We start from the raw sequence: 21,048 nt of genomic DNA, 5'->3' as shown, positions 1-21,048 counted from the left end.
AGGCTGGGACCGGCCGCTCCGCAGCACCGCGGAGCCGGGAGCCGTGCCGTGGCAGGTGAGGCTCCGCCGCGGCCCCCGCGTGCCGGCGCTGGGGTCGGGACTCGGGTGCGCGCATCCCGCAGCAGGGCCGGGGCCGCGGGGAGGCGCCGGTTGCGGCCGGGGTCGGCGGCGGCGCGGGGCGCCCCGGGGCCGGGCGGAGCCGCCGGGGACGCAGCGGGGCCCGGGCAGCCAGCCCGAGCGGCACCGGCACCGAGCGCTCCCGCAGGCTCCGGTGCGGGGGTCGCACCTGCAAGCCTCCCCCAAAGCGGCGTTGCAAATTCCGGCTGAGAGGGGCCGTCAGCAGTCGGCCCGGCGCGTCCCGGCGCGGAGGGGTCGCGCTGGCTCTGCGCGCCCCGCGCTCTGCTCGCGGCGAGCTCGCCAGGAGCTAATCCGGGTGCGGAGGCAGCCGCAGGACTGGAGCTGCCTCAAGGCATCCGGAGCGTAACCGTGGAGCGGGGATTTCGGGTGGTTTCCAATAGGGAATGGCTGGCTGGGCGGGTGGGTAGATGCGCTCAGCCCCCACAGCCGATTTCATAGCTTTTGTAGCGGCAGATGAGCCGGGAGACTCTTTCCTCCCGGGCTTGTGGCAGTGATTCAGAACGGCAGTGTGTGGCCACGCTTGGAGCCCTGGCTGTTCATCCCCCTGGGATATGCACTTCAAATACTTTCTGTCGGCCTTGATTACCTCCCCCCCCCCCCGAGGGTTTTATTGATTTTTTTTTTTCCCCTCCTCTCAAATTAATTAATTTTTAATGAATACACAACAGATGAGAAAATTCTTCACAGAAAGATGAAGGTATCTGATCATAGCCAAGAGTTTTGGTTAAAGCAGAAAGCTGCATAAATTGTTGCCAGTCTCTGCAGAAAGGGAACATGAGAAGACAAAGGAATTTCAGCCACCTTCTCAAGGCTGCCTTTTTTTGTTGTTTTACCCAGTTTCACCTTTCCTCATCACAGTAAATCTCTAACCTCTCCCTCTTGCCTCAAGGCCTGTCTGTACAAGCAAGGCCCTTGTACCCAGGAACTGTGTTGGGGCATGTTAGTTCTTTAGTTGTGTTGTAACTACAGTAGGGTAGAAAAGTTCTTTTTTTTCTTCTTTCTTTTTTTTATTTTTCTCCTGTTGCAAGGTACCATGCTGTCATCACAGCATACACCCTGTTCCAAGAGAAGAAGGAGCTCTTATCTAAGGCCAGAGTGGCTCTCCCACACAGCGAAGTTAAGCCTTAGCCGCAAAAGATGATGGACCAGCTCTGCAAGTTCCTAGCTAGGGTTTCAAAGGGTTTTGTCCAGTTTGGTGATAGTTTCCAAATGGCTGTGATTAGTGAAAGCCAAGTCCTGAGACTGAATATTGACTTCAGCAAAACTTAAGCCTAATTTTCAAAGGGGTTAAAGAGTGTTTTGGGGTTTTCAAGAGTGGGTGGCAGGGAGGAAGGCTGAAATGGAGCGTCTTTGAAGTTTGACCTCCTGTTTCTTTCAGTGGGGTGTGATAGCATCTAGAAAATCAACAGTAACTCTTTAGCTGATGGCTGTTGCCTTTCAGCTCTCTGGCTCTGTTCATCTCCTTATTGGAGGAGACAGATGAATGTGGAAAGGCAGGCCCTGCAGTGGCCTCCTTTCTCTCTTGGTTACTGCTATAAATGCATGCAACCCTGAGAGAACCAGCCTGAAGTTTCTCAGCAGTGTTGGCAAAAGCAAATGTACTTCCAGGGATGAAGGGGCTGCCAAGAAAGAGAAGTGTCTGAGCTGCAACAGACAGCCTTGGAGGCCTGCTGGAGGTGTCTGGAAGGCATGAGGGCTTGTGCTAGAGATGTCCAAGCAGTATTTACCTTGGAGGCAAAGAAAGCAGCAGCCATCCTAGCCTTCCAGAGCTGTGGCATTGGCAAAGAAGGAATCCTATGAAAACCACTTAGAAGTCTCCACTTTGTCTAGATCTGGCCTTAACTCATGCAGTGATACCATGCTTCTCCATAGCTTTGGCAAACCACCATTGAGAGTCATTCACAGAAAGGGAAATATCTCAAGAAAGGGAAGGAGAGCGTAGAGGAGATGCAGGGAGGCAACTTGTTTGAAGATGTAATATACTTTCTATCACAAGCTTTGAGAAAAGTAACAAAGTATGGTTGTCCCATCATAACTATATAGAAGGAGTGTTTAATATGGTGGTTGAATCCATCATCTTCTAAATATATGGATGGTGTTAATAAAAGTGACTTGCATTTGCCTTTGACTCTGAGTGAGTGTTAGGAAATCTGCCAGTCCATGGAAGGCACGGTACTGATTCTTCACCCCTTGAAAATTGACCATTTGGTGTCATCTTTATGTGATGTTACAGGTAAAAGGACACAGAAAAGAAGATGGACTGGGGAGCTCTGCAGGCCATTTTAGGAGGTGTAAATAAACATTCCACCAGCATCGGAAAGATATGGCTCACAGTCCTGTTCATCTTCCGTATCATGATCCTGGTCGTAGCGGCAGAGAGAGTCTGGGGAGATGAACAACAAGATTTTGTCTGCAACACACTTCAGCCTGGGTGCAGAAATGTTTGCTATGACCATTTTTTCCCCATCTCTCATATCAGACTCTGGGCCTTGCAGCTGATCTTTGTTTCTACACCTGCACTGCTGGTGGCCATGCATGTAGCTTACAGAAGGCATGAGAAGAAAAGGCGTTTCAGAAATGGTGAGAAAATCGACATCGAAGAGCTGAAAAATGAGAAGATTCACATCCGGGGCCCCCTGTGGTGGACATATACCAGCAGCATCTTCTTCAGGATCATCTTTGAAGCCATCTTCATGTATGCTTTCTATCACATGTATGATGGGTACCAAATGCCTCGCCTGATGAAGTGTAATGCTTGGCCCTGCCCCAACACAGTGGATTGTTTTGTTTCTCGGCCCACTGAGAAAACCACATTCACTATTTTCATGCTTGCTGTGTCTGGGATCTGCATGATGTTGAATCTGGCTGAATTGTGTTACCTAGTGATAAAAGTTTGCGTGAGAGAACGCAGGAAATCAACAGCTCTAAAATAATTCCTCCAGTACCACGATTTCTTAGGTCCCCATTTTACTCAAACTTTCTTAGGTGTCAGAAAACAATCTGCAATATTTCCACGCTGAAGGAAAAGGACAAAAATGAAAGATCATTCATAACTTTAAAATGATATCCTCCCTGGGAAGCTGCCACTGAGCTTAGTTCGTAAGCTAATTCAGTATTCTTATCCACAAATAAAGAGAGCAGCCTTTTGGCAGCAACTTTTCCAAGTACGTCTACTGCTGTGATTCTGTTTGGTGGGATAGGGTCACTTTTCAAAAAGTGGGAGTTGAAGGGCCCAGAGGAGGCTCTAGCGCCCAAAGGAGAGGCAGAAATCATAAACACATTGCCTGCATTGTACTGGTCAGCTTCAGGGGCAAGCCAGTAACAGAGTTTGATCAAAGTGGGGGGAAGGGGAAGGGGGATTTTTTGGTGAACTTACTACTTGTGAAAGGCAAGAAGACAGAGAGGCAATCATGTTTATAGCAGGTTATATTCATGTTTATAGCAGGTTGTTATTCTTTCTCTAAACACTTTTGAGAGCAAGCAAAGGGACTAGGAACACAGGCTCTCTATGGCAGCACCGGGGATCAGCCATATTTTAGCTTTTCAGCTCCTCCTCTGCACTGAGGAGCCACCCCAGCAGGGCTAGTGCTGGCCAGTCTCAACCGGTTATAAGTGTCATAAGGTCATTGCAGCTTCCCTCCATTCACAAGGGCTGCAGCAGTGGGAGGAATGAAGTATATTTTTTCATTCTCTTGGTCAGGTGAAAAAAGGCTTGCTGCCTTGGAGAAGGAGGGGCAGTGGGACTGTCTTCCACCTGATTTGTGCTCCTGCAGCATTTTGCAGAGACCCTCAGTACAGTAGATTTTTTTTATCTGATGAGACTTTTTACCACTTGGCTGGGTCTCCTTCAGCTGTTCATCTTTGAAGATTTTTGTTCAATAAAGAAGAAAAAAATTGCCTCATTATTTCATTCTGTTTATTATCCAGGACAGCATGATATACAGTGGATTGCAGCTACCAGTGCTCTTTCCATCAGTCATCAGTTTTACGGAGGCTTTTCTCCACAAAACCTTCTCCTCGTACCTTTCAAGGGAGTACATCAAACCACTCCCCATCTCTCCAATAACCCATATCATGAGACTGAATCATCCTTCCTCTTCTTACTGTATGTCTAGCAAGAATTACAGACACCTTGCAGAGCTAAAATTGCAAAGTGTCTCAATCAGAAATGAGGACGAACTTGATATTTCTCTTAAACTTCACATCGCTAAGCTGTGAATTGTGTGTTACTAACTGGAAGAACTATGTGAGTCAGTCTGGTCTTGTCTGTACACAATAGCCACAACACGCATTCAGGTTTATGCTGTCGTAGGCAGTTACACCAGCACATATAGCATCACACAGCTCCCAAGTGCCTGCCCATTGAACCCACTTGTAGAAAGCTGGCTATTTCTCCTCATCGGCTTTAATAACTAGTTTTCCCTTCAAAAGAATGAGCACTATCTCAGCTTCTCTTTTTGCATCCACCAGCTCCTCCAATACACTCAAGTTTATCACCATTGGAGTAAACGAAGATGCATTAGTTAAGGCCCATGTCCTCTCACTATGCCCTGGGAACGTAGCATAAGCAGACTCCCATTGCTGGTGTGCTAAAACCCAGTGTTACAACTTAACTGCAGATGGAAGCGTGGCAGTTAATAGGGGAGCAGGAAAAAAATCCAAACAGCATCCTCAGAGGCATGAACAAAAACATGGAAAGTCATTAATAATGAGCTGAACTGAAAACTTGATCTGTGAAAACATCCTTAATTCAACCCTGAAGAACAAAGCTTGGCACATATCAGGTTTGTGCTTGGTAGAGTTCCTGCATTGTTCCAAGTACAAGTACAAAGAGAACAAACTATCTACACTCCCAGTGCTTTAGTATTACATTTCTTTTGTAACAACAAGATTTTTATTTTCTTCTGAAATCATAATTAAAGCACTCTTGTGGTGCCTGGGTTCTGTCTTACTTGCATGTGCCATATATTATGTAACATGTTTAATGAAAATCTGTTTACCATAATAGAAAATGTATGTGCCAATGCTACATTTAATAGCCAAGAGCTACTGTAAGCATTTTAGACTATGCTGCAGGTTAGTTTCCAGGTGGTTGCACTGCCTGTTGTCCTACAGACTTCATGAGCTGCCAAAGGAACACCACAAATGTGACCTGTACTAGAAATCAGTTCTGCTGTCTAAATCAGTCATGTACTAGCAGAGCTGCAGCTGATAAATAGCTTACCAGCTCCATAAGACAGAGATTGGTCTCCCAGTCTGCCTTTGAGTTTGACTGGAATTTCGTTTAGACTGGAATAAGAAAATGAGATGCGCCAAAATTGACAGCACTATTTATTTATCTTCAGCTAGCAGTTTGGCAACCAGATTATCATGAAGGGGACAAAGAAAGAAATTGGGAAAGTGACTGGAAGTGGCCAGGAAAGGACCTTGATCCAGAACTGTAGCATCAGTGACAATAGGTCTATCAGGTTATTTACCGTCTGTGACATTTCTTTTCTGTTTGTATTTGACTAAATAGCTGCTTTGTAAGAGAAAAAAAATTCAGCAACTTCATAGGAACTAAGCCCTTTGCACCTATTTCTGTGTGCTACATTGCATGGTTGACCTCCTACAAATGATTTTCATATAGATTAAAATACAATGCTGTATTGGAATTGTGTCTGTCCTTTCCGGAAACATTTACCTTTTTGGCACTTGGTTCCTAGACTCTTTTCACAATGAAAGTTGCAAGGCTATTGACAACTGAAGCAGCAAATCTGAAATCATGACTCTAAAGGAGGCTGATTCCTTACTGTCCAGTGTAAAGTGTAGCCAGAATATAAGGCGTCAAATAATGTGATATCAGAATTAGGAAGTATAGGAGTGGGACAGGCTAGAATTATACCTGAAATCACCAGGAATTTACCATGGACTTCAAGGCTAAACTTTCATCAAAAAACCTTGAAACCAAAACCACAAACATGCTTGGCAGAAAGAAAAAAAAGAAAAAAAGGAAACTTCACTTGTAACCCACACTCAAGATTTGGTTTTATTAGCTAGAGAAAGAAAAGGCCTTCTCATGAAAGAAAGACTGAATTAAAAGGAAAGCAGGAGCCTGTATTTTTGATTTCTGTATATAGAAGTAACTTTATGAAAGATTCTCTCAGACAAAAAAAAAATCCTTCAGTTATTTAGCAGTTACCATGAGCCAATGTACTGTGGTATCCTATCTCACAGCAAGAATGTAAAAGACAAATGTGGTCCGTACAGAGAGAAACACTCCTACACCATTGAGGTTCAATTCAAAATGGCAGCATTGTTAAAAGTTGATTTTTTTGGTAAAAATTCTACTGCAGCAAATATACAACAGTTAAGAGCACTTTACTACAAACAGCCTTGTGGAAATTAATCTCTTTTTTCCTTAGTCACAGTTACCTCCTCTGCAACCTAGGCTAATATGTTTTACCAGGCAAAAAAAATCACACTCAAAGCGTTTCACTGTATTTTGTGCTCACTTGTTCTGATGCCCAAAACAAAGGGCAGTCACTACCCTGGGTTTTAATTACAGGTTTCTTTGGATTTTTCACTATCATTTTATCTATGTGGTCATTTAAAATGGTTTGTAGCAAAGACAGTGGTAAGAGTAATGGTAACTATCCAAGATGTAATCAACTAAGACTAATGGTAATGATCTTCAATATATTTCAGGAGCTACGTATTTTTACCATCTGACCATCCTGGCTTGTCCCTGTCATTTTCTCTTACAGAATATATTTCTATTCTGTAAAGTTGGTCCAGCTCTGACCTGGGTATTTTTTATATATGCCATCCTAGCCACCCAAAAAAGCCTCTTTAACCTGGGCTTGGAAAAACTTTAAGCTTTAATCAGCATCTCCCCTGTCTGGCATTCCACCGTTGCAAACACAGCTTCAGATACCTCTGGCATGTTAGATTGGTTAATGATACCCTAGAATTCAACCTCCGAGTTGACTGTACATTCACACATGCCCCTTCCTTTTTTCTGCACTGTAATCACTGACACTAACTCATGATTAATTTTATATCTGCCTGCTCTATGCCCATTGCAATCCATGGTATTTGAATAAGCCCATCTACTAAAAAAAAAAAATCCTCTCCAAGCATGCTGCCAGGTAGCCAGATGCTTGCGTCAGCCTTTCTGGTAAAGGTGTGATGCGGTATCAGTAATGACATACAGTTGAAAGAAGTATGTGTTGAGTGAACTGATAGAGAACTTAGCTGGGCTATGAATCGCTACAGCCTGCAAATGAATAAAATTTACTGTGTTCAAATGCTGTTTGCTCTTTGCTTTTTCGTTACAGAAAAACTGTATCTTTGAAGCTGCTTTGAATATGCATCATGAAGCATTGCTTTCATGCTGCTGTTTCAAACAACACTGTACACTGAGGACTAGAGAAGAAGAAAGCACAAGAACGTAGTCAAGGAACAGCCCAGTTTGATGTACTGCAGAGAACCAAACAGTATTTCTTTCGCAGCACGGCACAGTACCTATGCTAATAAATACTGTAGTGTCTGAGTGCAGTCACACTGGCCCAAAGCAGGTAGAGTTTTTCAGTGGCCTGGCTGTGCTGGGCCAGCTTATCTGTTTAGATAAACACCTATATTTGCTGTCCTCTTTGCAATTATGGCACTATAGGCTTGTCAGCTGGGAAAGAAAATAGCAATCCTAAAATATTTAATTTAGAATCATGAAATTTGATTAAAAAATGTTTTGCAGATCATTTTCTACTGAGCTTGAAACCTTTAAGACAGCACATAAAAAATCCTCTCACATCTCCAAGTGGTCCACACATTAGCAGGATTGCTGCACTTTCTTTTTATGGGGTGACTGAAAATTTTCCTATAAGTTTTCCACCCAGCTATCAACATTTTTCTTGTCACAAGTCTCCTTTCATTCAATTTGAAATTATTATAGCCATCCTAGTACAGAGTTAATCACTTAATCCCGTTGTTCCTGAGTTTCCCCAGCTGGAACATAAAAAATGACAACTGTGTCTTGTTCACAGACAGCAGGAAAGTTTAATTAAGAATTGTTTGCTAAGATCATTGCAAAGACAGGTGCCAGAAAAATAAAATTTTTAATTATTGTGCCATAAAGATTTCAAACCTATGCTATGTTGCATCATTAATGTAATGCCTAATTATGATTAGTCATGTTCCTGCCCTAAATATTGCATCTTTTCCAAGGACTGAGTGTTTAATATACAGCTTAAATAGCTTCCACAATCACTTCATCACAAACAAACAGAAACAAACTACACGCTTACCCACACACATGTGCACACAAAGGAACAAACTGACTAAATCATTATCTCACTTTATCTCTTAGAAAATTCAAACAATTATGACATGGATTTGTCAGGAATAATTTCTGTCTATCCCATGATAACAGCTTTTATGTATAGCAGTAAAATAGTTATTAATGACTCATTGTCAAAATGTGAGGATCCACCAAATGGCATAAACTGTATGCAGCTGGGAGGAGCTGCAAGTACATGGGAGGAGAGGATTAGAACTCCCTAAGATCTTTATCAGTAGGAGAAAAGGTTTAACAGAAGTAGTTTGGGAAGCTGAGAAGTCTAAATGCCACAGTTGAGAAGGATCAAGCACTTGCAGAATTGTAGGATGGAGAACTGTTCTGAAGAAAGGAACAGTTTTGTAGAGAAGAGCTGGAGTTTGTAGTAGATCCTCAGTGGAACATGAGTCAATAACATTACTGACCTGGAAAAAAATATCAAACTGGGATGCATAAATGCCTGTCAAAAAGATGATGTTTGAAATAATGTTACCACTCTTTTTAGCATCTGCAAGTCCTTACCTGGAACTTACTTTGGAGCAATCTGTCAAAAAAACAGGTATCAGCTGGAGAAATCCAGAAGTCAGGAATAAGAATGACCAAATATCTAGAGCATACACAGCACCTATGAGGAAAGCTTGAGAGAAATGGGTTGGCCTAGAAAAGTCTGAAGAAAGACCCAATAGTGCTCATCAAATATGTAAAAGACTGGCAAAGAGGATGAGGATTTTGCTCTTTGCATCTGCTGGCAACAGGACAAGAAATAACAGGCTTACATTGCAATGAGATGTTGGCTAGTCATTGCAAAAAGCTCTCTGTGGAGAGGGCTAAGCATTGAGTCAGATGATGCGCTCTCCATCACTGAAGGTTTTTAAGGGCAGGTTAGTCCAACATCTGTTGAGGATGCTGTAGGTATGGGACTCTTCTATGGGACAGAGGGAAGAGCTAAAATCTATGGGGAAGGGGACCTCAACTGAAAGAGTCAGTTGTACAGGTTCTTTTTGCTGAGCCAAAGCTCAGCTACTAAATCAAAATTAAAATCTTGTTCATATAAATTCAAGGTTACATATCAGTGCAGAGTCTATCCAGTATGATCTATATCAGCATGGTTCCTTTGTCCTTTTAACAATTGTAATAAAGCATTTTTGTGCTATAATAAATTCCACCTGAAACACAAGAGGTGGCATTATGAATAAATACAATTGTAATTCATATAAATGAATTTGGTCATGGGTGTTCTTTTATATTCTCCTCAGCAGAGTGAGTAAAAAGCTCCTCTTGCCTTGGTCTTGTATCTCACAACATCAACATTCCTCCCAATGGCAGCTAGGTTTCTCTACAAACCTTCCAGTCTTTCCTCGACAAGCCACTAAAACCCAGGTCAACTTTCCATTTTGCTGCCCTGAGCTCAGCTGACTATACATGCAAACATTGCTAGAGATCACTGCAGCCTAGTCTTCACCCAGCAGAAGTTTCACAGCAGTAACGTGCCTTTTCATGTTACTGGTTTCTTCCAGTTCAAAGGCAGATTCACACTGTGCAGCAGTCTGGATTTTTTATAGAAATTTTCCCATACATAAGCTCCGCTTGTTTTTCTGTTTCAAAGCAGGAGATCTATTGCTGTTCCTTTCTTTGGAAGGTAGCCAATATTTGAGGCCTTTGCAAACTCATGATGCATGTCAGTAAGGTATATTCCTGCTAAAATATACCGTATTTGTTCTTGCCCTGAACACAATGGAAAAGAACATCAGACAGGCAATTTCCTTGTTTAGAAGCTATGGCTGTGGTTTGGCATTACAAAGTCTTCACTGGTAATACTAGTTTAAGGTATTGACACTGATTTCATCCCTTCCTATCCCACCTGCGTCTTTCTCCTACCCCATCCAACGCAGTGCCTCCACTCCAGGATCTTTACTGTGCCAGCACAGTTGCTTGCACAGTTGCACTGGGCACTGGATTAGGTGACTGTTTTAGCTGATGACGAAACAAACATTTTGATTTGCTGGATTGTTTTTTAGCTGGATCAGTTCCTTGATCTGGCTTACAGGGAGGCCACATGAACTTTTCTGCTGATGTGACTGTGGGGCAGTAGGCCATGGCATTAGGCAAGAAGAGCTGCCGGGAGTCAGCAGAAGGGGTGGAGGGAATGGCCATGTCTTAAGCTGTATTGGCTGCTCCACACCTTGTAATTTCAAACCACAGCCTCTGGCTGTATTTTCGTAAGTGGCTGCTACCAGAAAGGGGACAGTCTCCCCACCTTTTCCCTCTTTCCCTGCTGTACCCTTCCCTGCTCTCCTCTCCTCTCTCCTGGCCCTGCTTCTACCCTACTGACCATCTCCCTTGCTCTGACCCACTCTCCCCTCAACCCCAGTATGAGTTAATTTAACTCACTAACTGAACAGAAAACTATCTGAACTCTAGGTTTTGCTTTATTTTCAGCCCAGTTAGTTTTCTTCCAGGTTTGGGGCAGGCATTACTGTCTTTCAAATACCAATACTTCTCTTTTATTTCTTCGTATTTTTGGCAGCAGTGTGGAGAAAAAGCTTCAAGCCATGACAGAATAGTAAAAATGTCATTCCTCTCAGGATTCTGCATGTCCCACGTCTCTCTTTTTCAGTTCCTCCTCATAACACATGCCTGGTTTGTACAGTCATAATTCTTCTGCAACATTTCACAAGCAGTTTTGCTCCCAGGCAGGTGACTGAATGCATCTCACTGCTACATAACCCCGAGCAGTCCAGTTTTGTCAGTGTATTAAGAGACTTTCCACAGTTTCCAATGGACTTCTGAGAGGAAGCCTGTTCTGGTGGGTAAAACACCAGTCTAGGAGCCCAGTGCCATTCCCATTGCTCTAGCACAGATTTTCTGTATACCTAAGAGAAGTCATTAAGTTTTCCTGTGCCTTCATTCCTACAAAACAGCAATAACAATAACCCTTCCTGTCACCAGTTCTTATTTGCTAATATTCTGTGTTCTCTGAGGTGTTTGTCAGTAGCGTCTAACACACAGAACACTAATCACAAAGTGGCATAATAATAACAGCTTCTATTCGATATGAGATTAAACTACTACTCCAGTGTTTTTACTACAGTTTTATTTATTAGTTGAACGGTTCTAAATACTAAAGTCTTTTGATTTACTTCATGTAGAAAACAACTAGAGGAGAAGAACGGACTTTACCACTACTTACTTCAAACTGTGCCTGCTGAGATAACAGTAGCCTTCCTTTAACATTTAAATCTCTTTAGTGCCATCTTCTGTGGCAGAGTGGCATGTCAAGTCCAATTCTTTTTATTGACACATACAGAGTGCCACAACATGCTGAACTGAAGGTCTTCTCAGCTCTTTTCTTTGTGCTGAATGTGTGGACACAACTGCTATCAGCACTGCCATGCCACATACCCCTTCAAGTGGCTTGTTCACTAGTAGTTCACTAGTAGTTCACTAGCTTGTTCACTAGTAGTTCACTAGTAGTGACATAGTACTAGTAGTACCACAGTTTAGAGGTCCCACCACTAAATTATTCTGGGGTGCACAGATACGGCAGCAGTGATCCTCTTCAAAACAGGTGCTTACATTAGAAATAGCATGGGATGAAACATTGTTTTCAATCAAGACTAATCTGAATAAGTTTCAATTTCTTCTAGCACAGCAGCTCAGGTTCAGGCTAAGATCAAGATATATCCCCTTAGCTTATGAGATCTTTTTATCATTTCATAAAGCTTGGTATCTCTTTTTGATCTTTTCCCTTGTACTTTGCAGTGCAAGTCCATGTCTTCTGATCTTAAAAATACTGACTGTTCTCTTCACCCACTCCTTTAACCCCGCTCTGTCTGCCCCAGACAGATTGTCACACAGTGCTCCTCTAAAGATTTTTTACACACAGAACAGGGCTTGTCACCTATGTGGAGGCCTGGGTTCAAGATGAAAAGTGAAATTGAAGCAGATAATTAAAGGAAGGCTGGAAATTATGTAAGTATACATTTTAATGTGAAAAAATAAATGTGAATTTAAGTTTTATTTTGCTGTCTAGAGTTAATGACAATGGAGGAAAACCTTTAAACATAATAAGGACCTAGGGATTTGGACCAAAGTGGCATCTGGCCACTGGAATTGCTGTGCACCTTTAAAGACAAGTGCCAGTAAGGAAACTGGCAGGATGGCCCTTTCATGGGAAACTGTCTATCAGAGTATCCATATGAAAAGACACTTCTGAACACCTATTATTCTATAAATCTCAGTATACCTTCCTTATGAATGAATTTCTCAGGGAGACATGTCCTATTTTGTCTAGTTTTCCTAAATCCAGTTCAGATCCTCCTGTTCTAGTATGTGACTTTCAAATAGCCCCTCATACCACCTCAGCATGCTCTTATGCTTGGGCTTTTGCCAATGCATAATCTGTCCTTATTTTTATAGCTGTTCCTTTCAGGGTTTCTGCAGTGATTTTGCATCCTTACCTGTCTCATTTTCTACAGATGTCCCAGAGAGCTTTACTGACAGTCCAAACCTCTTCTGGTAAGAACGCAGAATTCTTGGAAAGTAAATTCTTAGCAGATGAGTGTAGCCCCATGGTAGTCAGGCATTGCATCTGATAATCCCCATTCAAGATGTATTGAATTCTGTACTAACAACCCTCTGTGGCATTACTGAAAGGCTGTTGTAGAACCTCACTGCTTGCTTGACTAAGAATATTTTTCTAACCAATAGAATCACAGAATCATGGAATAGTTGAAGTTGGAAGGGACCTTCAGAGATCATCTAGTTCAACCCCCCCTGCTCAAGCAGGGCCACCTAGAGCACTTTGCCCAGGACCATGTCCAGACAGCTTTTGAATATCTCCAAGGAAGGAGATTCCACAACCTCTCTGGGCAACCTGTTCTGGTATTTGACCACCTTCACAGGAAAAATGTTTTTCCTTATGGTCAAACGGAGCTTCCCGTGTTTCAGTTTGTGCCTGTTGCTTCTCGCCCTGTCACTGGGCACCACTGAAAAGAGTCTGGTCCCATCCTCGCTACACCCTCCTGTCAGATATTTATACACATTGACACAATCCCCTCTCAGTCTTCTCTTCTCCAGGCTGAACAGGCCCAGCTCTCTCAGCCTTTCCTCATAAGAGAGATGCTCCAGTCCCTTAAACATCTTAGTAGCCCTTCACTGGACTCACTCCAGTAGTTCCATGTCTCTCTTGTATTGGGGAGCCCAGAACTGGACACAGTACTCCAGATGTGGCCTCACCAGGGCTGAGTAGAGGGGGAGAATCACCTCCCTCGACCTGCTGGCAACACTCTTCCTGATGCACCCCAGGATACCATTGGCCTTCTTGGCCACAAGGGCACATTGCTGCCTCATGCTTAACTTGATGTCCACCAACACTCCCAGGTCCTTCTCCACAGAGCGGCTTTCCAGCAGGTCAGCCCCCAGCCTGTCTTGGTGCCTGGGGTTATTCCTCCCCAGGTGCAGGACCCCGCACTTGCCTTTGTTGAACTTCATGAGGTTCCTCTCCACCCATCTCTCCAGCCTGTTGAGGTCCCTCTGAATGGCAGCACAGCCCTCTGGTGTTTCTCAGTTTTGTATCATCAGCAGACTTGCTGAGGGTGCACTCTGTCCCTTCATCCAGGTCATCAGTGAAGAAGTTGAACAAGACTGGATCCAGTATTGACCCCCTGCAGGCTACAGGTCTCCAACTAGACTTTGTGCCACTGATCACAACCCTCTGAGCTCTGCCATTCAGCCAGGTCTCAATCCACCTCACTGTCTGCTCATCTAACCCATACTCATATACTTAGAATCATGGTACAGCTGTGTTTCTGATATATTATGCTTCTTTAGTTTATACTTATTTGACTCGTGCCACCACTAGCTTTTAGTTTAATAGACATTTTCCTCCTTATTCAGTTGAAATATTTATAGGGAGCAATCAAGGACTGCAAGGATACAAGAACGTGTGGATAGTCTGCTTCAATTTGTCACCAGTCCTCTGCTACACGCTGCTCTTCAAAGTGTCTCAGACAGAATTTGTCTTGGATAGTATTTTTACTGAAGGGAACAACAAAGGGCCTTGAGAGTGACCTGATATGGTTATGTTTTCACCTCTCTGACTGGCATGTAGCTCACTATTAACAGAAACTTGTGTGTTACTGCTGAAGAGTCATTGTGCTGGTTTTCAGTTATTCTGCCTAATGTTTTCTCTCCTCAGGGCAACAGCCAGGAACACAAAAGTCTGACCAAAAGCTAGGCGATGGCAATATTTTTGAGTACGGATGCTGAAATTATCAAAAGCCACATTTAAATCATCATGTGGACACGTAAAATGTAGTTGCAACCAATCAGGCTTTTCAAATAGTCTGTGCATGACAGCATGGCAGCTATTCTTGGCTGAGGAGGGTCTGTTAAAAGAAGCTTTTCAAAAATAATATCCATAATGCCTTCTTTTCCGATATAGGCTCAGTCATGGGTGTAGGCTCTCAAGCTCCAAAGACTTGTCATTTATAAAACTTGAGGAGTCTCTGGAAGCGGTAAGGGGAGTTAATGCAGCGTTGCTTTACGTTCTGAAGAAGAAGGGATCCGGCTTGCCCTAAGGGCAGTAACTGCTGTGTGTGGAGCACCCCGGCACGCGGGGGCGGCAGCCCGACGGGGTGCTGCATAGAATACCTGCAAGGCGGCAGAAACACCAAACAAAGCCCTCCGGGTGAAAAACTCAGGCTGAAGACACATTTAACACCTCGTGGATGAAAGCGAGAGCGTCTCCTTCCGGGGCTGTAGGCCCCGAGGAAACCGCGTGAAAGCCGCCACTGAAGCGGCGCGGCTCCGGCGAGCCGTTACCGCGGCGCCAACGGCCGGCGCGGGGCCGCCACAGGGCGGCAGCCGCAGCGGGCGCCTGTGCCTGTGCGAGACTGTTTCACATACGTTTTCCTTAAAAACACCCCCGTGCTCTGTGCGGGACGCCAAGCGGGCGACGACGCCTCTCCCGCTGCCGCGAAGGAGTGTCAGCGGGTGCCGGCCCCAGCGCCGCGGCTACCCAGAGCCCCTCACGCCCGCCCGGCCGCCAGCAGGGGCAGCGGAGCCGGGGGCGGGTGGAGGCGGAGGGGGCCCGAGGGAGCGGCGCTCGCCTGGCTCCCTGCAAGCAGAGCCCCGTGGGACGGGCGCCCCTGCACGCCCAGAACCGCGGCGGCGAGGGACCGCTGGCCTCGACCGGTGGCTCATTCCTCAGGCTTCTCGGAGGAAGAGAGAAGGCAGAGCGCACAGGCGCCCGCCACGGGCCACGCAGAAACGCGCGCAGGACCGCGCAGCAGTCGCCCAGCCGCCCGCCCTGCGCCAGAGCCCCTCGGCGGGGGGCTGCGTCCGGGGCTGGCAGCGCCGCCAGCCGTGGGAGGCGGGCGAGGGGAGGGGGGAGAGGGAGGGACGGGTGCCGGTGCCTATAGGGGAGGGAGGCGAGGCGAGGCGAGGCTGGCTGGCCCAGGCCCCGCGCCACAGGCGGCCTCCAGGCGACGGGCCGCCGCCGGCGCGAGGGGCTCTGGCGCGGCAGGCAGCAGGTAGGGCCCGGCCGGCCGGGGGGCCGCGGCGCTGCGCCCTCCTCCCGCGCTCCTTTTCATACTCCGAGAACAAAGTTTGGGGCTCTTCTTCTTTTTTTCTCTTCTAACACCCCTCCCCATTTAAATGAGATTCTCCGGACTCTTCCGAGCGAGTTAAGCTTTTGCTCCTTAAAATAGCAAAGCGTAAGTAAAGCTGCCCCGCCAGCGGCCGGGCTGCGCCGCTCGGCGGGGAGCTGCGCCGAGGGTGCGGGGGGGAAGCGGCCGCGGCAGAGCCGGGGCCTCTCTGCCCCTCCGCGGGGGCGCAGCGAGGGGCCGGCCCGGCCCCGCGCGTCGCTCGGAGGGGGAATCGCGGAAAGGGGCTTCACTGCTTCAGCTGCCCCCGCGGGGCGGGTGTCGGGCTCGTGCCCCGCCGCGGGAGCCGCCGGCAGGAGCGGAGCTCGCAGCCGGGACCGGTAGCACTGCCAGGGGCCGTAAACTGCCCCTGGCGTGGCGGGGGAAAGCGCTCAGTCCTCGCAAAATACCTCGGAAAACGCGCTGGAAGGGGATGTGCCAAACGCCCTTTTGCGTCCTGGACTGGCAAGGCTGTTGCCCAAGCGGGAGGTGGGGGAAGGCCCGCTTCATTCAGGGCTAGTACTAACATCTGAGCATCGATGTGCGGCGTTTCAAGCCAGTTTTACTCCTGGAGTGGAATTAAATCCTAAATAAAGCAGACCCAGTATTTCTTTCAGCTTCGTGAGTGGTGCCACACACAGTAATGGAATTGATGAGTGTGACCTTAATGACCCAGGGTTTCTTGGGGTGAACTCAGCGTTACCTCAGCCCCTTCTCCTGAGCGTGGTTTTCTCCTGAGCATTTTCCTTTTGGGCTTTCTCCTGGGCGCACAGAAAACGGCTGGGTGTCCTCCCTCAGGCCCTGCATTGACCAGGCCTTTGCCTCACTCTGGCCAAATGTTTGGTCTGAAGGTTACCAGAAATGTGCCAGTTGCTCGCTTGTTCACTTAGGACTCAAAAGGAATGCAAAATATTTGATGTGAATGTATATTCTTTGGAATTTTCCACAGATACTTATGACTTACTTAGGCAAAAGTTTGCCATTGCTGTAAGAAAGATGTGTTGTTTGTTAGTTAGTTTTTTTTTCCTGTAGGCATAGTATCAAAAGGCATTTGGGTCCCTCCCGGACTCAATGAGGAAATCACATAAGCCTGGGATGTTATTAGGAATCCTGAGAGTGTGTTAGGTCTGTAAGAGCCTGGAATAAATAGGAAAAAGCAGTTGGACTGAGAAGCCAGACCCGGAACTTTAAAGGGAAGATTCCCCTGGAACATATTAGAATTAACCTAAAAAAATTAAATGTTTTCCATCAGACAAAAAATGTCCTTTGAGAAGTTTGAACAGGGTATCTGGTATTGTCCCCCTTGCAGTTACTGTAACCTGCTTGAAATCCCCTCAAACTTACACCTGCCCATCAGGGTGCCTGCTCCTCTGCAGTGCAAAAGGGTCTTGAATATTTGAATTCCTGGAAAGGCTTGTCTTTCCCTTGTACATCTGGAGCGGGGGCGCTCCTTCACTGTGCAGTTTTTAGATCTGCGTGGACAATCTTGTGTGGACACCTGATAGATCTGTCTCGTTCATGCTTCACTCACTGGGGATGGAGGGGCTGATACCCTCATGCTTGACGATTACTCCATAGTGCCCTGGTAGCAGCGTACCCTTCGCACCTCTCAGGGTGTTGCACTGGTAAGTCACTGTCTTTTAATTCTAACACAGAGGTCTAATACGGCATTTGAATATTTTTGGAGAGGGAAGGGGTTGCTATTGTTTCCATTTTTTTCCTGTCAGTGGTGAATCAGAGCAAAGGTTTATGTCAGGGAACAGAGGGGTTTAACAGGTGGGATCTGGCTCTCCTCCTGGGCTCAGCTCTGAGCTCCTTGCACTTTTCCTTTATTCAGGCCAAACTTTCACTAAGTCAAGAGGAATTTTGCCTAGGACTTAAGGAAGAGGCTCCACAGTAGTAAAGTATTTAAGATAATAACAAGGTCAGTTAAGCGACTCATTTCTTAAAAGTGTTTAAAATGCAATGAAAGTGATAGTAGCTGCAGCTGAAAGTCTTACACTGCGAGCAGGAAGGAGGATATTTTTCAAGCCATCATTTAACCAAGTTTATAAAGCAAATTAACAAGCCTCAACCATTGTGTTTTTTATTTACGTACATGGCCAACTACCTTTAAATTTCACTGGAAATTATAATAGCTAATTCTGCCCCTCCATGTCTCTCACTTTGTTTGGAATGACGTGGTCACACTGCAGATTTTGTGCAATGTGACTACTTTTACTGGATTTAAATCATGACTTTCAACTGGAGTTAAAAAACTGATAGTAACTGAAATGCTCAATCATGAATTTTTGAAAAAAGGAAATATTGGAAGTTGTTTTTTCTTTTAACAGTAATTTTCTGTCATACTAGTTTGTAAAATCTAGATAATTTTAAAGATAAAAATCTAAATCCCATAGAAGATATTACAAAGTGTAACAAGAAATGAAAGAAAGCGTGGGCTGAGTTTGAGATAGTGTATGACAGAGACATCTGTTAAATCCCAAAATAGTTGCCAAAGGACATTTTCTAGATATACCAGTATAATAAAATCATAGATACACCAAGTTAGCATAATTTAGTAATATTCGTAATGTAGTTGTGTAATTATTTATGTGTGTATGACTGTGTGTGGATATGTATTTTTACATATATACACGTATTCATGTATGAATAAAATTACAAATAAATTATTATATTTCACACACCTGATACATAGCAATGTACCTCTTCTGTGACGTCATCAGAAATGCAAGTCGAAATTATAACTGTCAAGTTGGTAGATGCCAAATTATAATTATTTCTCTCCTGTAGAGTGAAACATGACATCACAGCTTTTTAAAATATGTTCTCTCTTGCTCATTATCTTTCTCTCTCTCTCTCTCTCACACACACACACCCCATCCACAAAGTGTATTTCTGTAAGTACTAAACTTACCAATTAATAGCACAACATTGATTCTTAAATAGAACTCAATGTCATTTCTATGAACTGCCTCTTTTTCAGTATTTGTCTCAAAGGAATGAGTTTTTAAGTGACCCAAGCAATATATGGCTCCCAGTGTTTAGAAAATGATCCCAAGATCCATGAAATTCTTGCTTTTTATACCATTGAATTAGATTCCATTCTGAAACAGATTCTCTATCATTCCCTAACAGGTATTTCCCCATGAATTACATGAAATACAGATAAAGATGTTTCTTTTTGAATCTCTATTTTTTCCAACCACAGAAAGAATAAATATCGCCCTTCACAAACTGTATGTAAGATTAGGGCTAAACAATTTCCTAGCTCTGTATTTGGAAGCATGACCTGCAGCACTGGAAGTAGCACTGTACGGTTGAAGTTTAATATAATACTACAAAAGGAAGCTTGGAATTGCTCTCAGCTAAAATATGGAGTGGTGGCTGTTTAAAGTTAGATGTCTGAATTCAGATCTAAGTATTTAGTTGTGTGGCTTTATTTTTTGCTTTTGAGCACTCTCAGCACCCACTAAACTTAATGGTGACTACTCAAATACTGTGTGAGCCCTTGGGTTGATGTCATTAACCATTATTTGCATCAAGGCATCCCTTTAAAATTGTTGACAGTTTTTTGGACAAGTTACATTGGTTTGAAGAATTACTCACTGGAGAGTGCTTTGATACTGAAGGGAGGTATGGAACCTGGCTTTCTGAGACCCTCCAGCCAGTGGAGATATGTGTCCTGGCGTTGCTTTTGGAAATGATATCCTTCTTGTATGTGTGTTTAGGTAATACACATCTGTGGTGGAGGCAGTGTTTGCCATAGTTGGCACTAAGATGAACATTGAAGTTCTCACCTCTGCTCAGTTTAGATGCTATGAAGTATCCTCTGATGGCTTATGCACTTTGTGTACTGAGTGAATTTTCTGATCCTGGAATACAGAAATAGATCTTTTAATTAATGTAAGCCTTAGAATAGTTTGTTAAGTATATTCTTTAAGAAATGTATCATTGTGTCACATGCTTTACCACCCTGAATTATCTCAGAATGGGCATTGTTGGTCAGTAGTCAAAGGGAGAAACAGCAGGAGTTTTAGTGAATGGAGAATGATTGAGAGTAAATTCAGTGGGATTATTGCTCACCTTTCCTTTACTTATTACAAATTATTGTTTTTGTTCCTCTGCTAGTCACTAGATAATGAAATTCTTCAGAAGAGCACAAAAAATCCTACTTTCATTGTACTCACTCTTTCCTGTTGATCTCAGTGAGAGATATACCACAGTGAGCCCATAACGAAAAACATCTCTATTCACCTGCTTTTCTCAAGTTTGCTTACAGTGCAGGGGTTTTGTGTATATTATATATTTTTATTTTTTTCATGAGGACAGCTTGACTTCATTTTTGGAAACAATAGAAGGTAGTAACTATCTTTATAAAGAACAGATTTTGGCCTCAGTCACACTGGAAGCGATGGTAATGGCAGCCATGCTGAAAATGGACCATACTTAATGAGTTAAAGAGAATTTAATGTGCTAACTTTTGCTGATCAAGAAATTTTATATTACAATTTTAGTAGCAAAAGAAAAAACCCATAAATTTGACTACTTACTATCTATCTGAACTGTCTATTTTGCTTGATCTAGGTAGAAAGCAAAGAGTGAGGCAGAACTGAACTGAGAGATACAGAATAATGGAAAGGATAGTAGAGAAATGAAATACTGAATTTAAGGTTATGTTAAACTTCTTTAAATCCATCAAATATCACATTATTCATTTTGCTGTTCCTCCATAACAATATTTACTACTAAAAATAAAAGCATTCCCAAACAACATTAAGAAGGAATTAAATTGAACATATCTTCAATTGATTTTTAGTTTAAAAAAAAAACAAGATTAATGCAGTATGGCTTGAGAAATTAATACTTCTCAAGGTTAAAATTACTTCTCTGTGCAAAAATCTCATAAGCCCAAGAAAATTAAAATCAAATTAGGAATATATAAATAAG

At 44.0% G+C, this 21,048-nt stretch overlaps 1 protein-coding gene across 1 annotated transcript; it reads left to right on the top strand.

Moving 5' to 3' along the window:
- Window positions 1-2,388: 2,388 nt before the first annotated feature.
- Window positions 2,389-3,295, top strand: GJB2 (gap junction protein beta 2). The gene has a single exon (XM_013962231.2). The coding sequence runs from the start codon at window positions 2,394-2,396 to the stop codon at window positions 3,069-3,071; it is 678 nt and encodes a 225-aa protein (XP_013817685.1). The 5' UTR covers window positions 2,389-2,393; the 3' UTR covers window positions 3,072-3,295.
- Window positions 3,296-21,048: the final 17,753 nt, after the last annotated feature.

This window comes from Apteryx mantelli, chromosome 1, assembly GCF_036417845.1.
Source record: "Apteryx mantelli isolate bAptMan1 chromosome 1, bAptMan1.hap1, whole genome shotgun sequence".
Taxonomy (NCBI): domain Eukaryota; kingdom Metazoa; phylum Chordata; class Aves; order Apterygiformes; family Apterygidae; genus Apteryx; species Apteryx mantelli.
The sequence above is the reverse complement of the archived record's forward strand: the minus strand, read 5'-3'. Positions and strand labels throughout refer to the sequence as shown.

What these genes read in the sequence shown, in the direction of transcription:
- GJB2 (XM_013962231.2), top strand. Translation starts at nt 2,394, where the DNA reads ATGGACTGGGGAGCTCTGCAGGCCATTTTAGGAGGTGTAAATAAACAT.